General features: G+C 50.8%; 2 protein-coding genes, 1 long non-coding RNA gene and 1 pseudogene across 5 annotated transcripts in view; 2 read left to right on the top strand and 2 right to left on the bottom strand.

Moving 5' to 3' along the window:
• LOC308466197 (HLA class II histocompatibility antigen, DR alpha chain-like) overlaps positions 1 to 2,425 on the bottom strand; it is a 35,005-nt gene extending 32,580 nt beyond the window's left edge. For both annotated transcript variants that reach the window (XR_013980680.1, XM_080986892.1), the window contains exons 1-3: positions 2,261 to 2,425; positions 859 to 1,116; positions 242 to 526 (exon numbers count right to left, since the gene is read on the bottom strand). Coding sequence is in view for 1 of the 2 variants with exons in the window: in XM_080986892.1 (XP_080843018.1) it covers positions 242 to 526; positions 859 to 1,116; positions 2,261 to 2,381 (664 nt within the window). In the remaining variant the exon portion in view is untranslated. The remainder of the gene's footprint in view (positions 1 to 241; positions 527 to 858; positions 1,117 to 2,260) is intronic.
• LOC308466168 (H-2 class II histocompatibility antigen, E-S beta chain-like) overlaps positions 1 to 18,605 on the top strand; it is a 46,371-nt gene extending 27,766 nt beyond the window's left edge. Inside the window, exon 7 of the mRNA XM_080986826.1 lies at positions 17,644 to 18,605. The gene's annotated coding sequence lies outside the window, so the exon portion shown is untranslated. The remainder of the gene's footprint in view (positions 1 to 17,643) is intronic.
• On the top strand, positions 3,234 to 18,605 carry LOC308466182 (H-2 class II histocompatibility antigen, E-S beta chain-like; annotated as a pseudogene). The gene is made up of 6 exons (XR_013991608.1): positions 3,234 to 3,578; positions 5,429 to 5,698; positions 15,467 to 15,748; positions 15,856 to 15,966; positions 16,717 to 16,740; positions 17,611 to 18,605. The product of XR_013991608.1 is annotated as an H-2 class II histocompatibility antigen, E-S beta chain-like (transcript).
• Positions 11,318 to 17,675, bottom strand: LOC308466319. Its single transcript, XR_013980741.1, has 3 exons — positions 17,571 to 17,675; positions 14,369 to 15,102; positions 11,318 to 12,079 (listed from the first exon to the last, which is right to left on the bottom strand). It is a non-coding gene; the product is annotated as an uncharacterized lncRNA (long non-coding RNA).
• Positions 18,606 to 19,719: the final 1,114 nt, after the last annotated feature.

The raw sequence follows: 19,719 nt of genomic DNA on the forward strand, positions 1-19,719 counted from the left end.
CCTGACACACCACCCCCTCCCCATATACATGATAGGAACTAACTCAAGGAACCCCCAAAAGGCAGTTGAGCAACTTATTGTCTCCTATGGGTAGAAGCAGGAGAATAAATTATGCAAAATTGCAAGTGTACTTCACTTGCATAAATTACTCTGATCATCAGAACGTGTTTATTATACGCCATGAATCCGGGTTTCTGAGTTCAAGTCCCAGAGAAAAGCCCCAATCCTGCCCGGTGCTTACCCCAGATCTTCTCCATCTTTCCCTCTGGGATGCCCCAGTGCTCCACCTGGCAGACGTAGATGTCTCCCTGCTCAGCGACGAAGGGGAGGTAGGAGAACTTGCGGAAAGTGTTGTCCACGCTGGGGTAGAAGTCTGTCTCCTCCACGCCCTCGGAGACCACCTCGTTGTTCTTCAGCCAGGTGACATTCAGCACTGGGGGGGAGAACCTGTCCACAAAGCAGATGAGGACGTTGGGGTCCCCCAGTTCCACAGCGTTTTCTGGGTACACAGTGGCCGAAGGAGCAACTGAGGAAGGAGATGGAGAAAGAAATGGGATTAAAACCCATTTGAAGCAGTCTAGAAATGGAAAGCATAGCAATTAGCTGCTGTGGGTATTTCTGCACCGGGTGTTCAGGTTTGGGAATGCCTCTGAGCTTGTACAGAGTGCAATGCTTCCCCTCCCACCAGGTTTTCCTTCCCTTTTAGCCTGTCTCAGTCAGCCAAGGACTGGCTCCCTCCAGCAGAGTTCCCACTGGGGAGGCACAAAGGGGTCCTGAAGGGTCTTCTGCGTCAGAAGCCAAGAGACCACCCCCTGCCTGCCCCCCAGCTCTCTCCCCTGCCCCCCTTGCGTGTCCTACCGTTCAGGGCACGGGTGCGGTTGCTTCGCTTCATGAGCACCTCCATGTTGTTCTTCATGACGGCGATGTTGGCCAGGGCGCCCTGCACCTCGAAGCTGGTGAAGCGCTGGAAGTCCGGCAGCCTCCAGACGTTCTGCTTCTTCTCCCAGTCCACGTGCAGGATCTCCTCGTTGTCAAACTCCAGCAGGAACTCCCCGGACTTCTTCTCCGAAGGGAAGCTCTCCTGGAAGAAGTCCAGCTCCACCAGGGTGTCCTCCACTGCAGGGGTGGGAGAGAGAGAGGGAGGCTTTAGGACCCCGCAGCAGGATGAGGGAGAACCTGCCCCGTTGCTAGGAATGGGGCCACCACCAGGAAGGCTCTCTAAGTAGACGGGGGGGGGGGTTCATCTGCTCCCAACACACACAAATATGTCAGTTTTAAAATCCCCTCATTTCCAAAAGGTGGTCCTGGGTGCACTTGAATGTGGGTGAGTGGTAGAAAGTTGGAAGAATCATTCAAGAGAACAATCCATGTCTCCATGTGCCTAGATCTCCACTTTCCTCCTTGCCCCAAAGTGAAACCAGTAACAAATGCATTTCCTCTTTCAACCGTGGATCATCCACAGTCACCCCTTGTTGTCTCATGCCCCGAATTAGCGCTTTGGGCTTATTTCTAAAAGAGATAAATCTGTTGGACACGCAGACGGAGCCACTGGCCACCTGCCTCTTTCCTTTCCTGAAGCGACTTCCTTCTGGAGTTCACTCACTCACTCACTCAAACTAAACCGCGTCTTCTCGGGAGTGAAGTCCCTTTGCGTCCGGCTGGGGTCCCTGCCAGGCAAGTGGCGATATGGCCCCTTTTGTGCCAGGAGAGAGACCACTCTGTCTTCGGGGGCAATGGGGTGGGGGGCTGATGCCTTTTGGGGGCCAACACTGGGGACTTCCGGACCAGGCAGGTCTCTGTGGCAGCCGAGCCCACAGAGAGGAAGAATAATTCTGGTTTTATTTCCCTTTCTCTCCTTGTAACAGGAAAGGCTAGGGGCACAGACTCCGATCTTCTAAGTTGGTGTGTGCAGGGGGAAATGCTGTTTTCACCCCGTTTTCCACTCTCATTTTTTTTTTAGACCACCTTATTTGAGGGAGCAAATCCTCCTAGTCCGTCATCCTCCCATTCCACGCACCTCCCAGCACTCTTTCGTGGGGGGGGGGGCGTCCAATTCCATCCCCCCCCCATCCCTCCGTATTCCCGGGCGCAGCTTCTGCACCTGTCAGGGGGAGGGGGCTTCTCCTCCCTTAGCCCAAGAGACCCCTCCTCCTTTGCCCACCAGCAACGCCCAGGGGCGCAATCCTTCTCCCCATATCCCCCCTAGCCCCCTCTTGGGACCCCTCCCCAGACATCTCCCCCTCCCTCTGCGCCCCCTGACCTTTCAGGGCTCCGGCCCCCCTTGGCGGGGCGAGGAGGAGGGTCGCCCAGAGGCAGCAAAGGGCTCTTCCTCCTCCTCCTCCTCCTCCTCTTCCTCCTCCTCTTCCTCCCCTGGGCTCCATCTCTGCAGCTCTTCCTGGGCCGAGGCGGGCGAGGGGCGATTCAAGCCCAAGTGTCCCTTGTCCCTTCCTCCTGGATGCTCGCCCTCCAAGTGGCTGTGGGGCGGGGGCGGCCAGGTGGCGGCTTTGGCGGAGCAGAAAAGTCCCTGCCAGCTCGGCCAATGAGAAAGCGCCCTGGCGATGACCAGCCTGTCTCCAGGTAAACCATCCCCAGGCAGGAGCCTCAGCCGGAGACGGAGCGAAAACAGCAGCATTTGGGGTGGGGTGGGGCTGGATCTCCCCAAGAGGGGAGGGGTCTCCTCCAGGGAAGGGGCTGCGGGGGCTCCTCTCTGTCTCCCCCCTGGGTGTTTCTTCATGGGGCTCCTCAGACACCAGCGCCAGGGATGTTTCTTGCAAAGGGGAGCTGGGGGCTGGAGGGGGCTTTTATTGGGGGGAGGGGTCTCCTTACTGGGGGGCTGCCAGTTCCAGCGGCGTAGCGTGGGGGTGCAGGGGGGGCCGGCCGCACCGGGCGCAACATCTGGGGGTTAGGGGGCGCAAATCCACGGGCCAGTTCTCCTGGGGATGCAGGCTGGGGGCGAACGGGGGGAGCCCCCTCCCTCAGCAGACACTTATTCCCCCCTTGAAATTTCCTTCCTCTTTCCGGATACAGGAAGGAACGAAGCTTTAGCGGCTTAAAACGCAGCAGAAGAAAAGCGCATCTCGCTGTTTTGAGTCTGAAATTCCCCTTTTTGCTGCCAGAGTAAACCTTTGGATGGAACTGACAGATTCTTGTAAAGCTTTATACCCCCCCCCATAGATTCTCCGGGGGGCTTCCGGGAAGATCTTTATTCACACGCAACAACAATGGAGACATCAGAAGCAGCTGAGAAGGCAAAGAGGAACTTGCAGGTCGAGCGAGAGCAGAGAGAGCCCTTGCTAATGCTCTTTCCAGGAGTTCCCTGCCTGGCGACCGATGACGCTGCCTCGCCTCGGAGGCGGATTGGACGCTCACGGGGCGGGGAGGTGGAGTGGGCGGGGCTTGGGCAGGAGTTTCCCCTGGGGCTGAGCGGAGCAAGTCCCATTTGGGAGTCTTGGGGGGCGAAGAAGAGAGAAGGATGGGGGGCTCCGGCGCTGCGCCTTTGGCCTTTGGGGGGCTCCTGCTGGGGATGGGGGCGCTGGTGGTCTCTTCTTCGGAGGGGCTGGGCGTGGAGGCGCCTCCAGGTGAGCAAAGAGTCTGCAATGGGGGGAGAAGGAAAGGAAACTCCGCTTAGCGGGACCCCCATCGGTGGGGCTCCTTTGAGGATCCCTCCTAGATGGTCTTTCATGATCTTAACAGGGAGTCCGTAAGTGACTGTGAGGCCAGTTCTGGATCCACGCGTCCTTCCACAGTGGGGACAGAGGTTTGGGGGGGGGGAAATTGATCCCTCCAGGGTTTGGCAGGCGTGCCTTCCTCTTAGCACGTTTCTCCCTTTCTCCCTGAGTTCGAGTGCCTTCAAAGCCCATGACGCCTTTGGTTAAGGCTGTTCTCCAATTGGAGCACCAGCAGGCCAGTGTTTCCCAGTTGTCGGTGTTTATTCTACATTTTGTTAGATTTGCCTTGAGAGAATCTTTAAATCTCTTTTGTTGACCACCAGCATTTCGCTTTCCGTTTTTAAGTTAGGACTATAGTAGTTCCTTTGGAAGATGATAATCGGGCATCCGAAGAACATGGTTCAGTTCAGGGAAGTTGATGTTGAAGAATCCTTGCTTCCCCACGGGGGATCTTTGCTTCTTCCAGGACACGGGGGGGGGGCAAAGGGGCAGGAGGGAAGGGGAAACACTCCCTCCCTCTTAAAAAGAGCACCTCAGGCTTCTGGGATTGGGAAAGAGAGTGCATTTATTTCTTGCAATTAATTATATCCCACCTTTCAGGATTAAAATCCTACCCCAGCAGCTTACAAGTAACATTCAATTGAATTTTAACAAAACCACAGTATTCACACATTAAATAGGCTTCCTGCAGGACATATGATGGCAGGCAGCCCTAGGGGACTTTGGGGGGGGCGGGGGGAGCGCAGCTGAATTTGGCCCTGAGCGCTTCTTCACCTGCCTCTCAAAATCATCCTCATCATTATTAGTCCATTCATCTCCCATCATTTCCAGGAGATCTCATAACCAATTACAGCATTAACTCTATAAAGGACTCCACATAATGCATAAATAAATGTACCTTTCTTCTGCTCCTAACCTAGGTATGGGCCTAGCCAGGATTTTTGTTGTCTGTGCAGGACTTGTTGGGGGGAAAACCTCAGTTTGCTATGTATTTTTATTGATGTTTATTGATTTTTTGGGGGGGCAGCTGCTCCTCCCTGCCTACGCCCGTGACGCTGGCAGCAAAACTGGGGCAAATGGCTCCCTGCTCTGACAGGTCCCCTCTCGCAGCCCCCCCCCCGCCCACCCTGCCTTGGGGTCCTCTGGGTGCTGAAATGGCTCCTGCGTGGACAGGCGTCGCTTCCTGCTCTGTGGCAGGGAAAGCGAAAGTGAAACCGGGTTTCCCGCAGCGGGAGGGGGGTCTCGTGGGAGAGGGGGGGCAGTGAACCCCCTTCAGAGCAGAGAAGCGTCTCCCCCCCCTCCTCGGCATCCCCCCCTTTTCCTGGTCTCTCTCCCACCCCCAACATTTTCTCCTCCAGCCGGAGGGCAATCAAAGGGGGGAGATAAGCATGGGCGTAGCCATCAGGGGCAGGGAGCAGCTGCCCCCCAAATAAATTAATTAAACAAAGCAGATAGCTCGGTTCTGTCCCCCCCTCCAACATAAATCCTGGCTATGCCCATGGGGTCCCGGGCCTTGGAGGTGATTCCTCCACACACCCCCAACGGCCTTTTGCTATCGCTCTCTCCCTTTCCTTTGGGAGGAGGAGTCTCTCTGCTCAGCCCCCCCCCCGCCATGAGATCACGTGACACGAGAGAGAGAGAGAGAGAGAGAGAGAGAAAGAGAGAGAGAATGGGAGAGAGACAGACCGTGGGAGCTGCGCTCTTAAGGCAACCGGGAACCGGAAGTCTCCACCTCCAATTTTCTCCCCCCCCCCTTGCAGAGCATTTCCTGTACCAGACGAGGTCCGAGTGCCACTTCTCCAACGGGACGCAGCGGATCCGCGCCCTAGATAGGTACTTCTTCGACCGGCAGGAGCTCCTCTACTTCGACAGCGACCGAGGGAAGTTCGTGGCTGTGGCTGAACTGGGGGAGCCCGAAGCCAAGAGAGCGAACCAGGACAAGGACTTCCTGCGGAGCGAGATGGCCGAAGTGGATCGCTTCTGCCGGCCCAGCTATGGGATCTTAGAGCCCTTCTCCCAGGCCCGGCACGGTGAGTCCGGAATCGGGGGGGGGGCGTCATGGGAAACGGGCCCCCCGGAAGAACCCAAAATGAGGGGTGTTGTGACGTGGGGTTTGTGATTTCAGCTCTCCTGACATAACATGCTGGAGACAGTTCTCTAGTAACACTTCTTTATTAAAGCAACAAGACTCACGACTGGGGAGAGGAAAGCTACATTTATAGGGACAGGGAACTAGCAAGAAAGGATACATTTTGGAGGGAACAATATCAGGCAATCACAGTCCTGCCTTTTGGAGGGAACCAATAAGACAGAGGATCCAAATACAGCAGCTTAAATGAACCAATAGTAGCTGTACCCTCTGGAACCAAAAGGCAGTTACTTTACCCTAATGCAAATACAGACAATCATAATACAGATATCCTTTGACTCAATACACAACACCCCTCCCCCCCTAGTGAGCACAGCAGACGTAATCTCTCAGGTACTGTGGGGGCCTACAACTTCTACTTGATCTCCTGACAACAGGTGTTGCAGGTTCTGGATTGGGTGTTACCTGTGGTAGAGGGGCTGCTCTAGGGGTTTCGTCAGGAACAGATGGAGTCCCCGACATCTCAGGGTCCCCTATCTGTACCTCGTCATCGTGAGGACTAGCAGACCCTGGTTCATTTGTTAAAGCCCCTGGTGACTGCACCTCTGGGCCATTTTCACTCTGGTCTTGCAGCTCTGCGTCGTTAGCCTGGGATGAATTATCTGGCTCCTCCCTGCTGAGCGCCCGGCGCCTCAGCTGATCTATATGTCTCTTCCACACTTGCCCATTTTCCAAGGTCACATAATAGGACACAGGTCCACTAGCCCGGGTGACCACACCAGCCACCCACCGCAAACCTCGTGAATAGTTCCTCACCCAGACCAGATCTTCAGGGGCGAGATACCTTGTTGTGTCAGTCTCAGCCTGGGGGGTTGCTCTTGAATTACGGTTTGGCATTTTATCCGGGTGGACATAATCCAGCACCGTTACCAGTCTCCTACCCAAGAGCAGCTCAGCTGGCGACTTGCCCGTCGCGGTACACGGCGTCGCATGCTGCAAAAATAACATTCGCGCGATGCGAGCTGACCAGTTACCCTCCATTAAGCGCGTAATGGATTCTTTGGCTGTTCTTACCATGCGCTCAGCCTGCCCATTGGAGGATGGGTGAAAGGGTGCGGATGTGACCCCTCTTATGAAGTTATCAGCCAAGAATGCCCTGAATTCTTGGGATACAAAAGCTGCCCCATTATCTGATACAATGGTCTCAGGTAACCCGTGGGTTGCAAACAGCTGCCTCAACACCTTGATTACAGCAGCTGATGCCATGCTAGGGACCATCGCCACTTCTAACCATTTGGAATATGCATCAACGATAACCAAAAAGACCTTTCCTTGGAATGGCCCAGCAAAATCTAAGTGCAGCCGGCTCCAGGGAGATCTGGACTGCTCCCACCAGTGGACTGGTGCTCTGGCCACTTCTGGCCGCACCTCTTGGCATGCCTTGCATGTTCGTACCCATTGTTCTATGTTCTGGTCCATTCCAGGCCACCACACATAACATCGGGCTAGCGACTTCATCCTGACCATTCCCGGGTGTCCCATGTGAAGCGTCTCAAGAACCCTGTTTCTCAGTGGTGCTGGGATGATCACCCTATCTCCCCACAGGAGACAACCCTTATGCATGGACAACTCGTGCTGCCTAGTCGCATAAGGCCTGAATTTGTCTTCATGCGGACCACCTGGCCACCCCCTCCCCACCCAAGTGAGCACACGGGAGAGAACAGCATCTTTCCTTGTTTTCTCAGCTATATCAGTAGCCGTTACAGGAGCCCCCGGAAGTGTTTCCAGCATCATTATGTGCTCCGCTGGAGCGGGATCCTCATTGCTCCCGCCAGGGAGGGGCAATCGACTCAGCGCATCAGCGTGGCACAACCGTTTCCCCGGCACATGGGTCAAGGTGTACTGGAACCCGTTCAGGAATATAGACCAACGTAACATTCTGGGGGAGAGAATTTGTGGCGTTTGTTTGTTCGGGTTGAACAACCCTAACAGTGGCTTGTGGTCCGTTTCAATGTAGAAATGGCGACCGTACACATAATCATGGAACTTTTTGATTCCTGCCACAATTGCAAGCGCCTCTTTGTCAATTTGAGCATAGTTGCGCTCCGTGGGCGACAATGTACGAGAATAGAAAGAGATGGGCTTTTCCGACCCATCCGGTTCCCTATGACTTAGCACCGCCCCCAGGCCGCATTGAGAGGCATCACATGCCAGGACCAGAGGCTTCGACTCGTCATAATGAGCAAGGACACTCCTGCTACTCAGCATTCCTCGCAAGGAGTCAAAAGCCTTCTGCTGCCCCTGCCCCCATCGCCACACAGTCTTTTTCTGCAACAGTCTATGTAATGGTTCAGCTACCGAAGCTTTCTGGGGTAAGAACGAATGATAAAAGTTAATAAGTCCCAGGAATGACTGCAACTCCGCCTTGTTCTGTGGTCGTGGCGCCTCGATGATGGCCTTAATCTTAGCATCTGTGGGGTGGATGCCTGATGCATCAATTTTAAACCCCAAGAAATCCACAGTTGGCACCCCAAAACTGCATTTTTCCTTTTTCAGTTGCAACCCCACCTCCTTGAACTTGAGCAACACTGCACGAACACGCGCAACCAGTTCCTGTGGGTCTTTTCCAGCAATCAAAACGTCATCAAAAAATGACCCCCGGCAGACCTCTTAACAGGCGTTCCATGAGCCCTTGAAAAATCCCTGGGGCCACACAAACTCCAAATTGTAATCTGTTAACTCTGAACACCCCTTTATGTGTGACAATAGTCTGTGCTTCCGCTGATTGTGGGGTTACTGGCAGCTGTTGGTAAGCTTGTGCCAGGTCAATTTTGGCGAACACCTTGCCCCCAGCCAGTTTAGCCAACAGATGTGATACGACTGGAATGGGGTATGAGTTTCCCCTGAGTGCCTTATTGATAGTACATTTGTAATCTGCACAGATCCTGACTTCCCCATTTGCTTTAAGGGGCGTGACGATTGGAGTCTCCCACTTAGCAGAGTCCACGGGTGAGAGAACTCCCTGCTTGACCAATTTATCCAGCTCTGCTTCGATCTTGGGTTGCAGTGCAAATGGCACTCGCCTTGGTTTGAGTCAGATTGGGGCCACCCCAGGGTCCAACTCGAAGTCAACTGGGGGCCCTTTATAACAACCCAGTTTTCCATTAAAGAGACCAGCAAATTCTTTGCATAATGCCTCGCTCATCTCAGGGCAGGTTTGGATTGAATTAAGCCCTGATATACTCAGTCCCAGGGCGGGGAACCAGTCAGTGCCCAGGAGACTGGGGCGACTGCCCTTCGCAATCACCAGTTTGAGTACAGCCTGTTTGTCCCGGAACTGTACTCTCACGGCACACATTCCCATAACATGGATGCGGCCCACTGAGTATGACTGCAAGGTTGCCGGGAAGGGCTCCAGAGGGGGCAACTTACCCCTGGGGAAGAATGTCCTCGCGGTCTGGTCCGACACGATAGTGAATCCAGATCCGGAGTCCACCTCCATGTCGCACTGCTGACCCTCAATCTTCACCTTGACGTGTGCCTTGCCTTGCGCTGGGAACTGCACGACCCTCCCGTTGATCTCCGTTACGTAGTGGCAGTCCTTTAGAAAATGGGTTGCTGTGGGCGGTCTGCGATGCTCCGGTCTAGGTGCTCCTGTCGCTCCCAACGCCGCCGATCTACAGACCCTGGCGATGTGACCTGTCTTCCCGCACGTCCGGCACATAGCATCCCGGAAACGACAACTCTTCCGCTCATGGTTTCCGCCACAACCTGGGCACCTGCCTCGGTGATCTTTGTGCACTGTGCAGGCCTGACGCACTGACTCGACCCCACGGACTGGGCTCTGGCTCGGAGTAGCCTCTAGCTCGTCCATGGCATGCGCAACTTCTATCTGTGGCTTAGGGGCCTTGCGACTGGCATCAAGCTCCTCTCTTTCATAATTCTCCGTGGCGGTGGCCTCCTTCAAGGCTGAAGCAAGGGTAACCTCTTCTTTAGCCACGATGCGTCTTCTGGCTTTCTTGCTGCTCAGACCACCGACAAACCGATCCAGGAGAGTCTCTTCCAGATTTTGGAAGTCGCAGTGCTGAGCGAGCTTCCGCAGTTCAGCCAGAAATGCAGATACAGACTCCCCAGCATGCTGCTGCCGAGCCATCTTGGTCTCAGTAGGCGCCAAGTGGCTTGTTAGGCAGGCAAGAATATCTTTGAGAGATGTCTCACTTAGCTTCGCTGGAGCAAGCAATGCCTTGGCCAGCTTGAAGGTCTCAGGCCCACAGTAGCTCAGGAATGTGGCCCTTCTTTTGCTGGCATCGGTGATCCCTTGAGCCTCTGCGAAGAACTCGAAGCGTTCGACGTAGTCTTCCCACGTGTCGGGCTCTGATGGCTGGAAGGGCTCCAATACCCTTGGACTCTCCATTGTCCTGTGGGCAGGGTCGTCTTCTCAGCTGGCCAGTGAGTCTTGTTCTTAGCTGCAATCCGGACTCTGAGGCAGGGCTGCGTTTAACCGCTCCTCAGCATTCCGGATCCCATCCTCGTCGCCAGTTGTTGTGACGTGGGGTTTGTGATTTCAGCTCTCCTGACATAACATGCTGGAGACAGTTCTCTAGTAACACTTCTTTATTAAAGCAACAAGACTGAGGTCTGGGGAGAGGAAAGCTACATTTATAGGGACAGGGGACTAGCAAGAAAGGATACATTTTGGAGGGAACAATATCAGGCAATCACAGTCCTGCCTTTTGGAGGGAACCAATAAGACAGAGGATCCAAATACAGCAGCTTAAATGAACCAATAGTAGCTGTACCCTCTGGAACCAAAAGGCAGTTACTTTACCCTAATGCAAAGACAGACAATAATAATACAGATATCCTTTGACTCAATACACAACAAGGGGGGCGTGGGGTGGACACGGGACTTTCTCAGTCCCCCCTGGCCCCTGTCGCTGCTGCCGCCCACCGGCTCCCTCCCCTCCCGCTTTTCAGAGAGGAAGAGGGGCCTTTCCTGACGCCCCATTCCAGAGGCAGATGCTGCTATGGGGGGCAGAAGGAGTTTCTGTGTCCCTCTAAGCATCATAACCCATTTCGTGTACTGCAATGTGGAGGGTGTCTGTCTTAGTTTAGTTTTTTATTATTAGTTAAATTTGTATCCCGCCCTATACCTGTAGGTCTCAGGGAGGCTTGTATCACAAAATTGCAGTATTTGCTATAATAATAATAATAATAATAATAATAATAATAATAATGTATTATCTGTACCCCACCCATCTAGCTGGGTTTCCCCAGCCACTCTGGGCAGCTCCCAACAGAATTAAAAGCACAATAGAACATTAAAAACTTCCCTAAACTTCCTTTACTGCCTGTACTGTCTCTGGTTCTCCCTCTCCTCTCTCCACCCCCACAACGACCCTGTGAGGGAGGCCAGGCTGAGTGGGGGGGGGCTGGCCAGGGACACCCAGTGAGCCCCAAGGCCCAGAGCGGATTTGAACCCAGGACACAGTCCAATGCTGGACTACATTAGAGTGGGGGGCTGCAAGGGGGGCACAGGCAGCCTTTCAGGGGAGCAAAGAAATCACATTTCAAGCAGAAACATTTTTAAAGTACAATATGATGTTATTTGGGCGTTAGTTATTAATTATGACACCTTAGCATGTCGTTTCCTGCACACCTGACATGGATTCAGGTTGGGCTGCCATATGTCCAGGTTTCTGGGGAATCAGGATGTTTAATGGGGGGGGGTTCGAAATTAACCCCACAATCTCAAAATCACATATGTTCAGGATTAAATAATAATTATTAGAAACATGGTCCCATTATCTTCCCACCCACTCATTACTATTTTCAGCTACCAGACTCCCCTCCAGCCCTGCCCCTGTTCTCCAGGGATCATCCCTAAATCAAAAGGATACTGTGCAGTGAATTCTGAAGATCATCCTGTTTGCTAGGAAAATAGGAAGGGCAAACTCCTGAGATTCCCAGGACTAGGAAATGAGACAGAAGGATGGAAAGTGTCCTAGGAAGGGGAGGGGCATCCCAGGACCCCCAGGGAGGAGCAGTTCCCAGTTTGTGGAATGCCCAGCCTGACCCCTGGGGAAACTGGGCTGACTCTGGGGAGATTGGGGGGGGTCAGAGATCCCACTGGTGGGAGTGGGAAGTTGGGGGCTGGGAGTGTAGGATCAACTGACTGTCCCGGGGGAGCCCAAACTAGGCTTCCTGTCACCCCGGCAAAGACCCAGTTTTGTCACACACACCCCTTGTGTATTTGCGTACACACACAAAACTTGACACTTGTTCATAAAGGGCATAAAAAGGGCTGGAGAAGAGATAGTCTCTCCAAATAGTAAAATTGTCTGTGTGTGTATCTGTTTTTTTTTTTATAAGATATTTATTGGAATTTTTTTTTAAGAAACACCAAACATACAATTTACCATCACCATATAACATACAAGAATATAAAATAGAGTTAGAATAAAGAAAAGAAAAAATAGAAAAGATCAAAAGGTACAGATTAAAGTAAATGTTGTTCACCAATCATAGTTTCATAATCTTCAGACTTCCTCACATCTCCCTTCCCTGCGTTCTCAATCTTATCGTTACATGCAGCAATTTGTTACCTTATTTCCATTCTTATTATATAAATTTCCAATAGTGTTACTCCAAATTACGTCCTTTTCATTTATTTTCGTATATCTTACAATAAGATTACTGCAGCCATGTTTCATTCAATCGTGCATTCTCCTAACATTCATACAACTTATAATGTTTTTGTAGATAGTCCTTAAATTTTTTCCAGTCCTCTTCCACCATCTCTTCTCCCAGGTCTCGAATCCTGCCGGTCATTTCAGCCAGCTCCATGTATTCTATCAGTTGCATCTGCCATTCTTCCAGTGTGGGTGAATCTTGGGTCTTCCAATACTTTGCAATGAGTATTCTTGCTGCTGTTGTTGCATACATAAAAAAAGTTTGATCTTTCTTTAACACCCCTTGGCCCACAATGCCCAGAAGGAAGGCCTCTGGTTTCTTAAGGAAGGTATACTTAAATACCTTTTTTAACTCATTGTAAATCACTTCCCAGAAGGCCTTGATCCTTGGGCACGTCCACCAGAGGTGAAAGAATGTTCCTTCAGTTTCCTTACATTTCCAACATTTATTATCAGGCAAGTGATATATTTTTGCCAGCTTGACTGGGGTCATGTACCACCTGTATATCATTTTCATAATATTTTCTTTCAAGGCATTACATGCCGTGAACCTCACACCGGTGGTCCATAACTTTTCCCAGTCAGCAAACATAATGTTGTACCCAATATCCTGTGCCCATTTTATCATAGCTGATTTGACAGTTTCATCCTGCGTGTTCCATTTCAACAACAAGTTATACATTTTTGAGAGTACCTTAGTTTTTGGTTCTAACAGTTCAGTTTCTAATTTCGATTTTTCCACCTGGAAACCTATTTTCTTGTCTAGCTTAAAGACCTCTCTAATCTGAGCATAGTGTAACCAATTTTGCACTTTCTCCTTTAATTTCTCAAAACTCTGCAATCTCCAAGTGACTCCTTCCTTCTCTAGTATTTCCCAATATTTCGGCCAATTGGCCTCCATATTGAGTCTTTTCGGGGCCTTGGCTTCCATAGGTGACAGCCACCTTGGGGTCTTATTTTCTAATAAATCTTTGTATTTTACCCAGACCTTAAACACGGCCTTCCTGACAATATGGCTCTTGAAAGCCTTATGAATTTTTACCTTGTCGTACCACAAGTATGCATGCCATCCAAAAGCATTATTAAACCCTTCCAGATCCAGGACGTCAGTGTTCTCTAAAAGTAACCAATCTTTCATCCAGCAGAAAGCCGCAGCTTCGTAGTATAACCTTAAGTCCGGCAGGGCAAACCCCCCTCTTTCCTTTACATCCGTTAAAATTTTAAATTTTATTCAGGGCTTTTTGCCCTGCCAGACAAATTTAGAAATATCTCTCTGCCACTTTGTAAAACATTCCACTCTGTCCACAATCTGTAGGGTCTGAAACAAAAACAACATTCTTGGCAATACATTCATCTTTATCACAGCAATTCGGCCCAACAAGGAAAGTTTTAATCTTGACCAACTTTCTAAGTCCTTTTTAATTTCTGTCCAACACTTTTCATAGTTGTCCTTAAATAAATTCAAATTTTTAGCAGTCATATTAACCCCTAGGTATTTTACCTTCTTAACAACTGTTAAATCTGTCTCTTTCTGAAATCTTTCTACTTCCTCAGTTGTCAAATTTTTTTCCAAAACCTTTGTGTTTTGCTTGTTTAATTTAAATCCTGCCATCCGACCAAACTCATGAATCAATTCTAAAGCTCTTTTCGTATTAGATTCTGGCTTCTGCAATGTCAAAACCAAATCATCTGCAAAAGCTTTCAATTTGTACTGTTTATCTCCGACCTGAATCCCTTCAACCAACCGGTCCCCTCTGATCATGTTTAGGAGCACCTCCAGGACCGAAATAAATAACAAAGGGGATATGGGGCAACCTTGTCGTGTTCCTTTCTCTGTCTTGAACTCTTCTGTCACCACATTGTTAACTATCAATTTAGCTTTTTGTTCTGAATATATTGCCTCTATACCATTTTCAAACCCCCGTCCCTAGTAAAATTGTCTGTGTGTGTATCTGGCTTTCATTCAATCTTAAGAAGATCTCTTCGGAGAGCAGATCTTTTGAGGAATTCTAAGAAATATTATGACTGTAAATAATAATAATAATAATAATAATAATAATAATAATAATGGAAACTATGATAATGATCTGGCACATACCAGAGAGTAAGTCCTACTGAACTCAGTCGTATACCTCTGAGTAAAAATGCTGAAGATTGCAGTATAAGACTGCAGAATCTTTACACAGTTATCTCAGAGTAAGCTCCATTGAATTCAATGGGACTTCTGAGTAGTAAAGGCAGTTTAAGGCTCTAAAGAATAAAATAAAAGAATAAATACTCCACAAGTTTCCTTTAAAAAATGCTGGCTGCTGAACCATTGCAATTAAAGAATTTAAAGTGGATTGGTTACATTTTCCTTCCAAATTGCAGGAAGGGATAAATACAAAGTGCTTGGTATGTCAGCATCACATTTCATTCATTGCAGGTATTTTATTTTCAGTATAAAGAGGACTCAGTTTTTGTAGCTGATTGTAGGCAGCAGTGCCCTCTCTATGTGTTCACGTGGTGTAAACATGTATGTTGTCTTCTAGAGATCCAAAAACACACAAAATGAACACACAAGCAAGCAATACTCCAAAGTCCTTCTTCTGATCCCGAAAGGGTCAGGAGGGGATGTTCTGATCTCTTCACCACTTCTAATTCATCTCTGAGACTTTAAGGGAAGCAAAAGAAGAAAGAAAGGATTTCTCTTTCGCACACAGTTCCAAAAAGAGTCAGGGGGAAAGGGGAAGGAGGGTCGTTTTCCAGGTTTTCCTGCTTCCCCTTGCAGATTAGCATCACTCTGGTGCTCAGCAGATGCTTTTAGACTCTGGAGGCACCAGGGGGGGGGCTGCGGACAGAGAAAGGGCCCCCCCTGCAAGCTGGGAGCCTCAGTTGCGCCCCTCTAGAGGCTTCACCCTGACTAGCCCCCCTCCCCTGTTAACTATGGCCTCTCCTCCCTCCCTTGAAGCCTCCAGGTCCCTCCCTGCTTAAATCTCTGACCTTCCTCCCACATCTCCCTTGCCTCCCTCCCACAGTCCAGCCCAAGGTGAAGATCACCCCCACAGACAACGTTGAATCTTCACCACACAACACTCTGCTGATTTGCACCGTGAACCGCTTCTTCCCTGCGGGGATCGAGATCAAGTGGTTCAGGAACGGGAAGGAGGAGCCCAAAGTGTGGACCACGGACCTCATCCGGAACGGGGACTGGACCTTCCAGATTGAGGTGATGCTGGAGACAAAGCCAGAACGTGGAGACGTCTACACCTGCCAGGTGGAGCACGCCAGCTTCGAAGGCCCCGTCACGGTGAAATGGGGTAGGATGCCTTCCCAGCCCTGACCCATCTCCTGCCCAAGGGAGTGGGGGGCATTCCTGGGGGGCTATGTGGGTTGCTCTTCCACTCATGGCTTTTTCTTCCTTCAGAGCCACAGTCGGACTCTGCCAGGAGCAAGATGTGGACGGGGATTGTGGGGATTGTGCTGGGGCTGGTCTTTGGGGCCACTGGACTCGCCCTTTACCTGAAGAACAAGAAAGGTGAGGGTGGGGTGCCAGGGGGAGAGGGAGGGTTGGGTGTGGGGCTGGACTGGGCTCCAGGCTCCCCTCCTCTTCTTCGGCAGAGGCTCTGGAGAGTGTTTCCTGCCTTCTCCACTCCTAGGAGGTCCCTCTTGGTGCCTCAAATGGAGCCTCAGCTATTCTGGAGATGGTCTGAGGTTTAAATCTGTAGATGAAGACCTTAACCTCCTATCCAACATATGAGGGAGAAATTCAAAAGCATCTCTGGCTCTGAAGCCTTTGAGCAGAGGAAGGACGCACATGTTTTGTAGCTTCCTGGTCCCAGCAGGAAGTCAAAGGCTCTCTCTCCCTGCTGAGCGAAGGGCCTTTGAGACACTTAGTCAGGAGGCGGAATTCATCTCCCTTGGGTCTTTCCGCTGTTTGTGTCTCTGAAATAAATCAACAACTGGGCAATGCAGCGCCCCCCAAAAAGAGGCAGCCGAAGGAATATGGGAGGGATTGTGGGGTGGGGGCATTGGGCAATGGGGAAGAGATTAGTTGGCAAGATGATCTCCAGGGTTCTTTCAGTATTGGGAAGGAAATATTCATTTCCTACAAAGACTCTTCTTTCACCCCTCATACTCCTTAGGACAGAATGAGGAGGGGAAAGTTCCTAGCTGTGCCTGGAGTGTGTCATCTTGATCTTGGGGGGGTTGCCGTATTCCCAGAGAAGCTATTTCAGGGGATATCTGGTGCTGACTGAATCTTTCTATTCTTTTCTCTCTCTCCCAGGGCAAGCTGTTCCTCAGCCTGCAGGTAACTTTCCTCTCTGCTCTTCCATCCTCCTCCTCCTCCCCCCCAACCCCCTTCTCCTGGCTGCTTCCTGTGCCCCCACCATGGCTTCCTTGTAGAAGAGAGGGGAGGGGCTTTCTATGGATAAATCCATCCCCTGATGCACACACTCCAATATCAGGTCCTGGAAGTGGGTCTCCAGGGGAGTGTCCCACCTGGGAGACAGTCAAGCAAAGTTCAAGGCCAAGTGAGGAGACCATTGCTGGGGTTTGGGCCTTGGGGAACAAAGCTCTTCTGTTCATTGCAGGGCATCTATTCAGGGTGGGGGTTCCTCTTTCACCCCAAGGGCTGCATCCCCTCCGCCCTGGGCCACATGCCACTGCTGGGCAGGTGGGGATGGAGAAAAACGTGCCAATTTCCGTATTGCTGAGTGGACTAGTTTCTGCCCCTCTCTGTTCTTGGTCCAGGCAAGCAAGGGGCATCCTCAGAGTTCAAGGATTATTCCAGGGAGGTGGAATCACTCAAGGAGGGTTCAAAGCAGGGACAGGAGGAGTGTCTGGAGAGAGCCATGAGGGCCAGAAAGAGAGGCCTGGGGCCACATTTGCTCCAGGGTCCGTGGTTCCCCATTTCTGATCTAGACAGATCTCCTTGGTCTCTTCTGAACCTTCTCTTCTCCACTGCCAAAGCCAGCCAAGTCTCCCTCCCTCTGCCTCCTTCCCTCCTCAGAGCCCCCCCTGCCAGGCCCATAAGTGGAGGCGATGGGAATTGTAGTTCACAATATCTGATGGCCGCTCTGTGGAGTGTCCCCCCAATCTTGCCAGGGATTCTTCTGCCCCTTTCTCCCCATTCCTCACCCCACAGTGATGGGCTTGTCTCTCTCTTCTCTGCCTGCAGGACTCATCAGTTAGACTTCGCTGCTCCATCAGGTCCTGGGATGTGGAGAAGCTCTGTTCTTCCTGCCAGTTGCCCTCTGTCCATGCTCAGAGGTGGAAACCTCCTTGGAAGGAGGATGGAAGGAGTCACAGATCAAGAAGAACAGTGTCCCCCCTCCCCCACCTCTGTTGCTTGCTTGTCATTTGGGGAAAGTATCTTCTTGTGTTTCCCTTTCCGCTTGTAGATTGCAAGTTATGGCAACCTGATTCCTTCTTTGCACCTCTCTGCTAGAGAATTTGTGCCTTGAATCTCCCTGGAGGAGCCTGAGCTGTCCCTGAAAACAACCATGAATCTGGTCAGACTGCCAGGACTGGTCCTTCAAGCCCTGATGGGGACCCTGATCCTTGAGATTCCTCATTGCAGGAGGTTGGGATAGATGACCCTTGGGGTCCCTTCTCTACGATTCCATAAAATGGTGAATGGCCAGATATATTTCTTCCCACAGCCCTGTGACACGGAGGATGAGTCCCGTTTTTGGAGACAGTCCCTGCTCCCCACCCTCACCCTGCTGACTTTATCTCCTCAGGGAGAGTAGTTTGTTAATTTCTCTGTAGATATCCTGCTCTTTTGTGATCTTAAGGATCAGCCCTCTGACTGGGATCCTCACCTGACCCACTTCAAGGCAGATTCCACAGCCTTGAGAGTATTTCCTCCGAGTTACATCAATGAAGTTTTTCTTCAGCTTCACTCTGTGGTCCTTGAACTATTTTATTTCTTTTAAATTCCAACATTCAAGTATCGCCACACTTGACAATCCTGGGTGTAAGAAAAAGGGTTGATCTGCCCATTTCCACACAACTTCCACACCTGAAAGAAGGTGACCTTCAGTCATACCTCTAGCACTTCCCCACCTTTGGGTTATTGACTTGTTTAAGGCCTTTTAATGTAACCATTCAACACCTCAAGGTGGTTTACCACACAAACATCCTAATAAAAGCAAGAAAAGTCTGTTTCAATCCAGTCTGTGGTCAGCCATCAAAGGGGAACTGATTTGGGAGCCATTTTTCCATGAGAAAACCCTCCACACACTGCATGGTCTCCTGAGGTGATTCCATTATGAATTTGATTTCAGACTAGCTATTCAGGAGAGCCAAATGCGTTCTCCAGTGTTTCCACAAATGTGAACTTTTCAGGGGGAAGAAAAAACACATTGTTTGAATCCTCCTGTGACTAAAACTCCTGAGGGAATTTTCTGTTCCTCCATTTATCTGACATTGGGAACCTTGGAGGAGGGAACGTGGAGTCCGTTGCCCCGCCTCGGCACCCCTTCCTTGACCCTTCAGGCCCTGAGGAGGGAAGGATGCCAATCTCCAGAGGGAAGCCATTTTCTCCTCATGTTTGGACTCCCTCAGGAGAAAAGAGCGGGAAGTGTTGGGTGTAGTGAAGGGTTAACCTTCTGTGTCTCGAGGCTGAGAGGAGGCGCTTACAAGGGAAGTAAGCCAGGACGTGACGAAAGCAGCTTGGAATGCTGTGAGCTGAGTGAAAAGTGAAAGCAGCTTTGCTACGCAGCTGCTGAGAGAGACAGGTCGCAAAATGCAACTGGAATCAGATGGACTGTAAATATGCTATTTTTGAGCAAATAAAGTGCTACTAGGAAAGAAGAAACGTGTGGGACCTATTTACTGACTGCCCTTTCTACACGAACTGCTGTGCAATTCTGCTAATTGCTTTACGACCTGCAGAGGTGCAGGGGAGCGTGCCGGACCACAACAATAAAGCAATAAATCTTATCCGAACATGGTTATGGGTCAACGTGAAGCGTGTGAGGAAGGGCTTTGAAGTTTTATCTGCTGAACGTCATTTTGATCGACTGCCGGAGACTTCAAAGAGGCAGATCGGAGGAGGCTGACGGAGGCTGGGAGCCAAGAGCCATGACGTCCGGAGTACTCAGTTTGGCTGAGTGAGTACCCTTTGGGAAAAGCCAACAGAAGGGAGGCAATGGCTCAGTCCTGTGAACATGGCTTTGAGCTTAAGCTGCCATGTCAGCTTAAACTGACTAGCCAAAATTGGCTGCAGTGGAGTTTTCAAGTGGAGCTTTTGCTGGTGGGGGAGCAGCTGTGGAATGTAATT

The sequence above is a fragment of the Podarcis pityusensis genome, assembly GCF_964106645.2.
Source record: "Podarcis pityusensis genome assembly, chromosome: 2".
In the NCBI taxonomy this organism is placed as follows: domain Eukaryota; kingdom Metazoa; phylum Chordata; class Lepidosauria; order Squamata; family Lacertidae; genus Podarcis; species Podarcis pityusensis.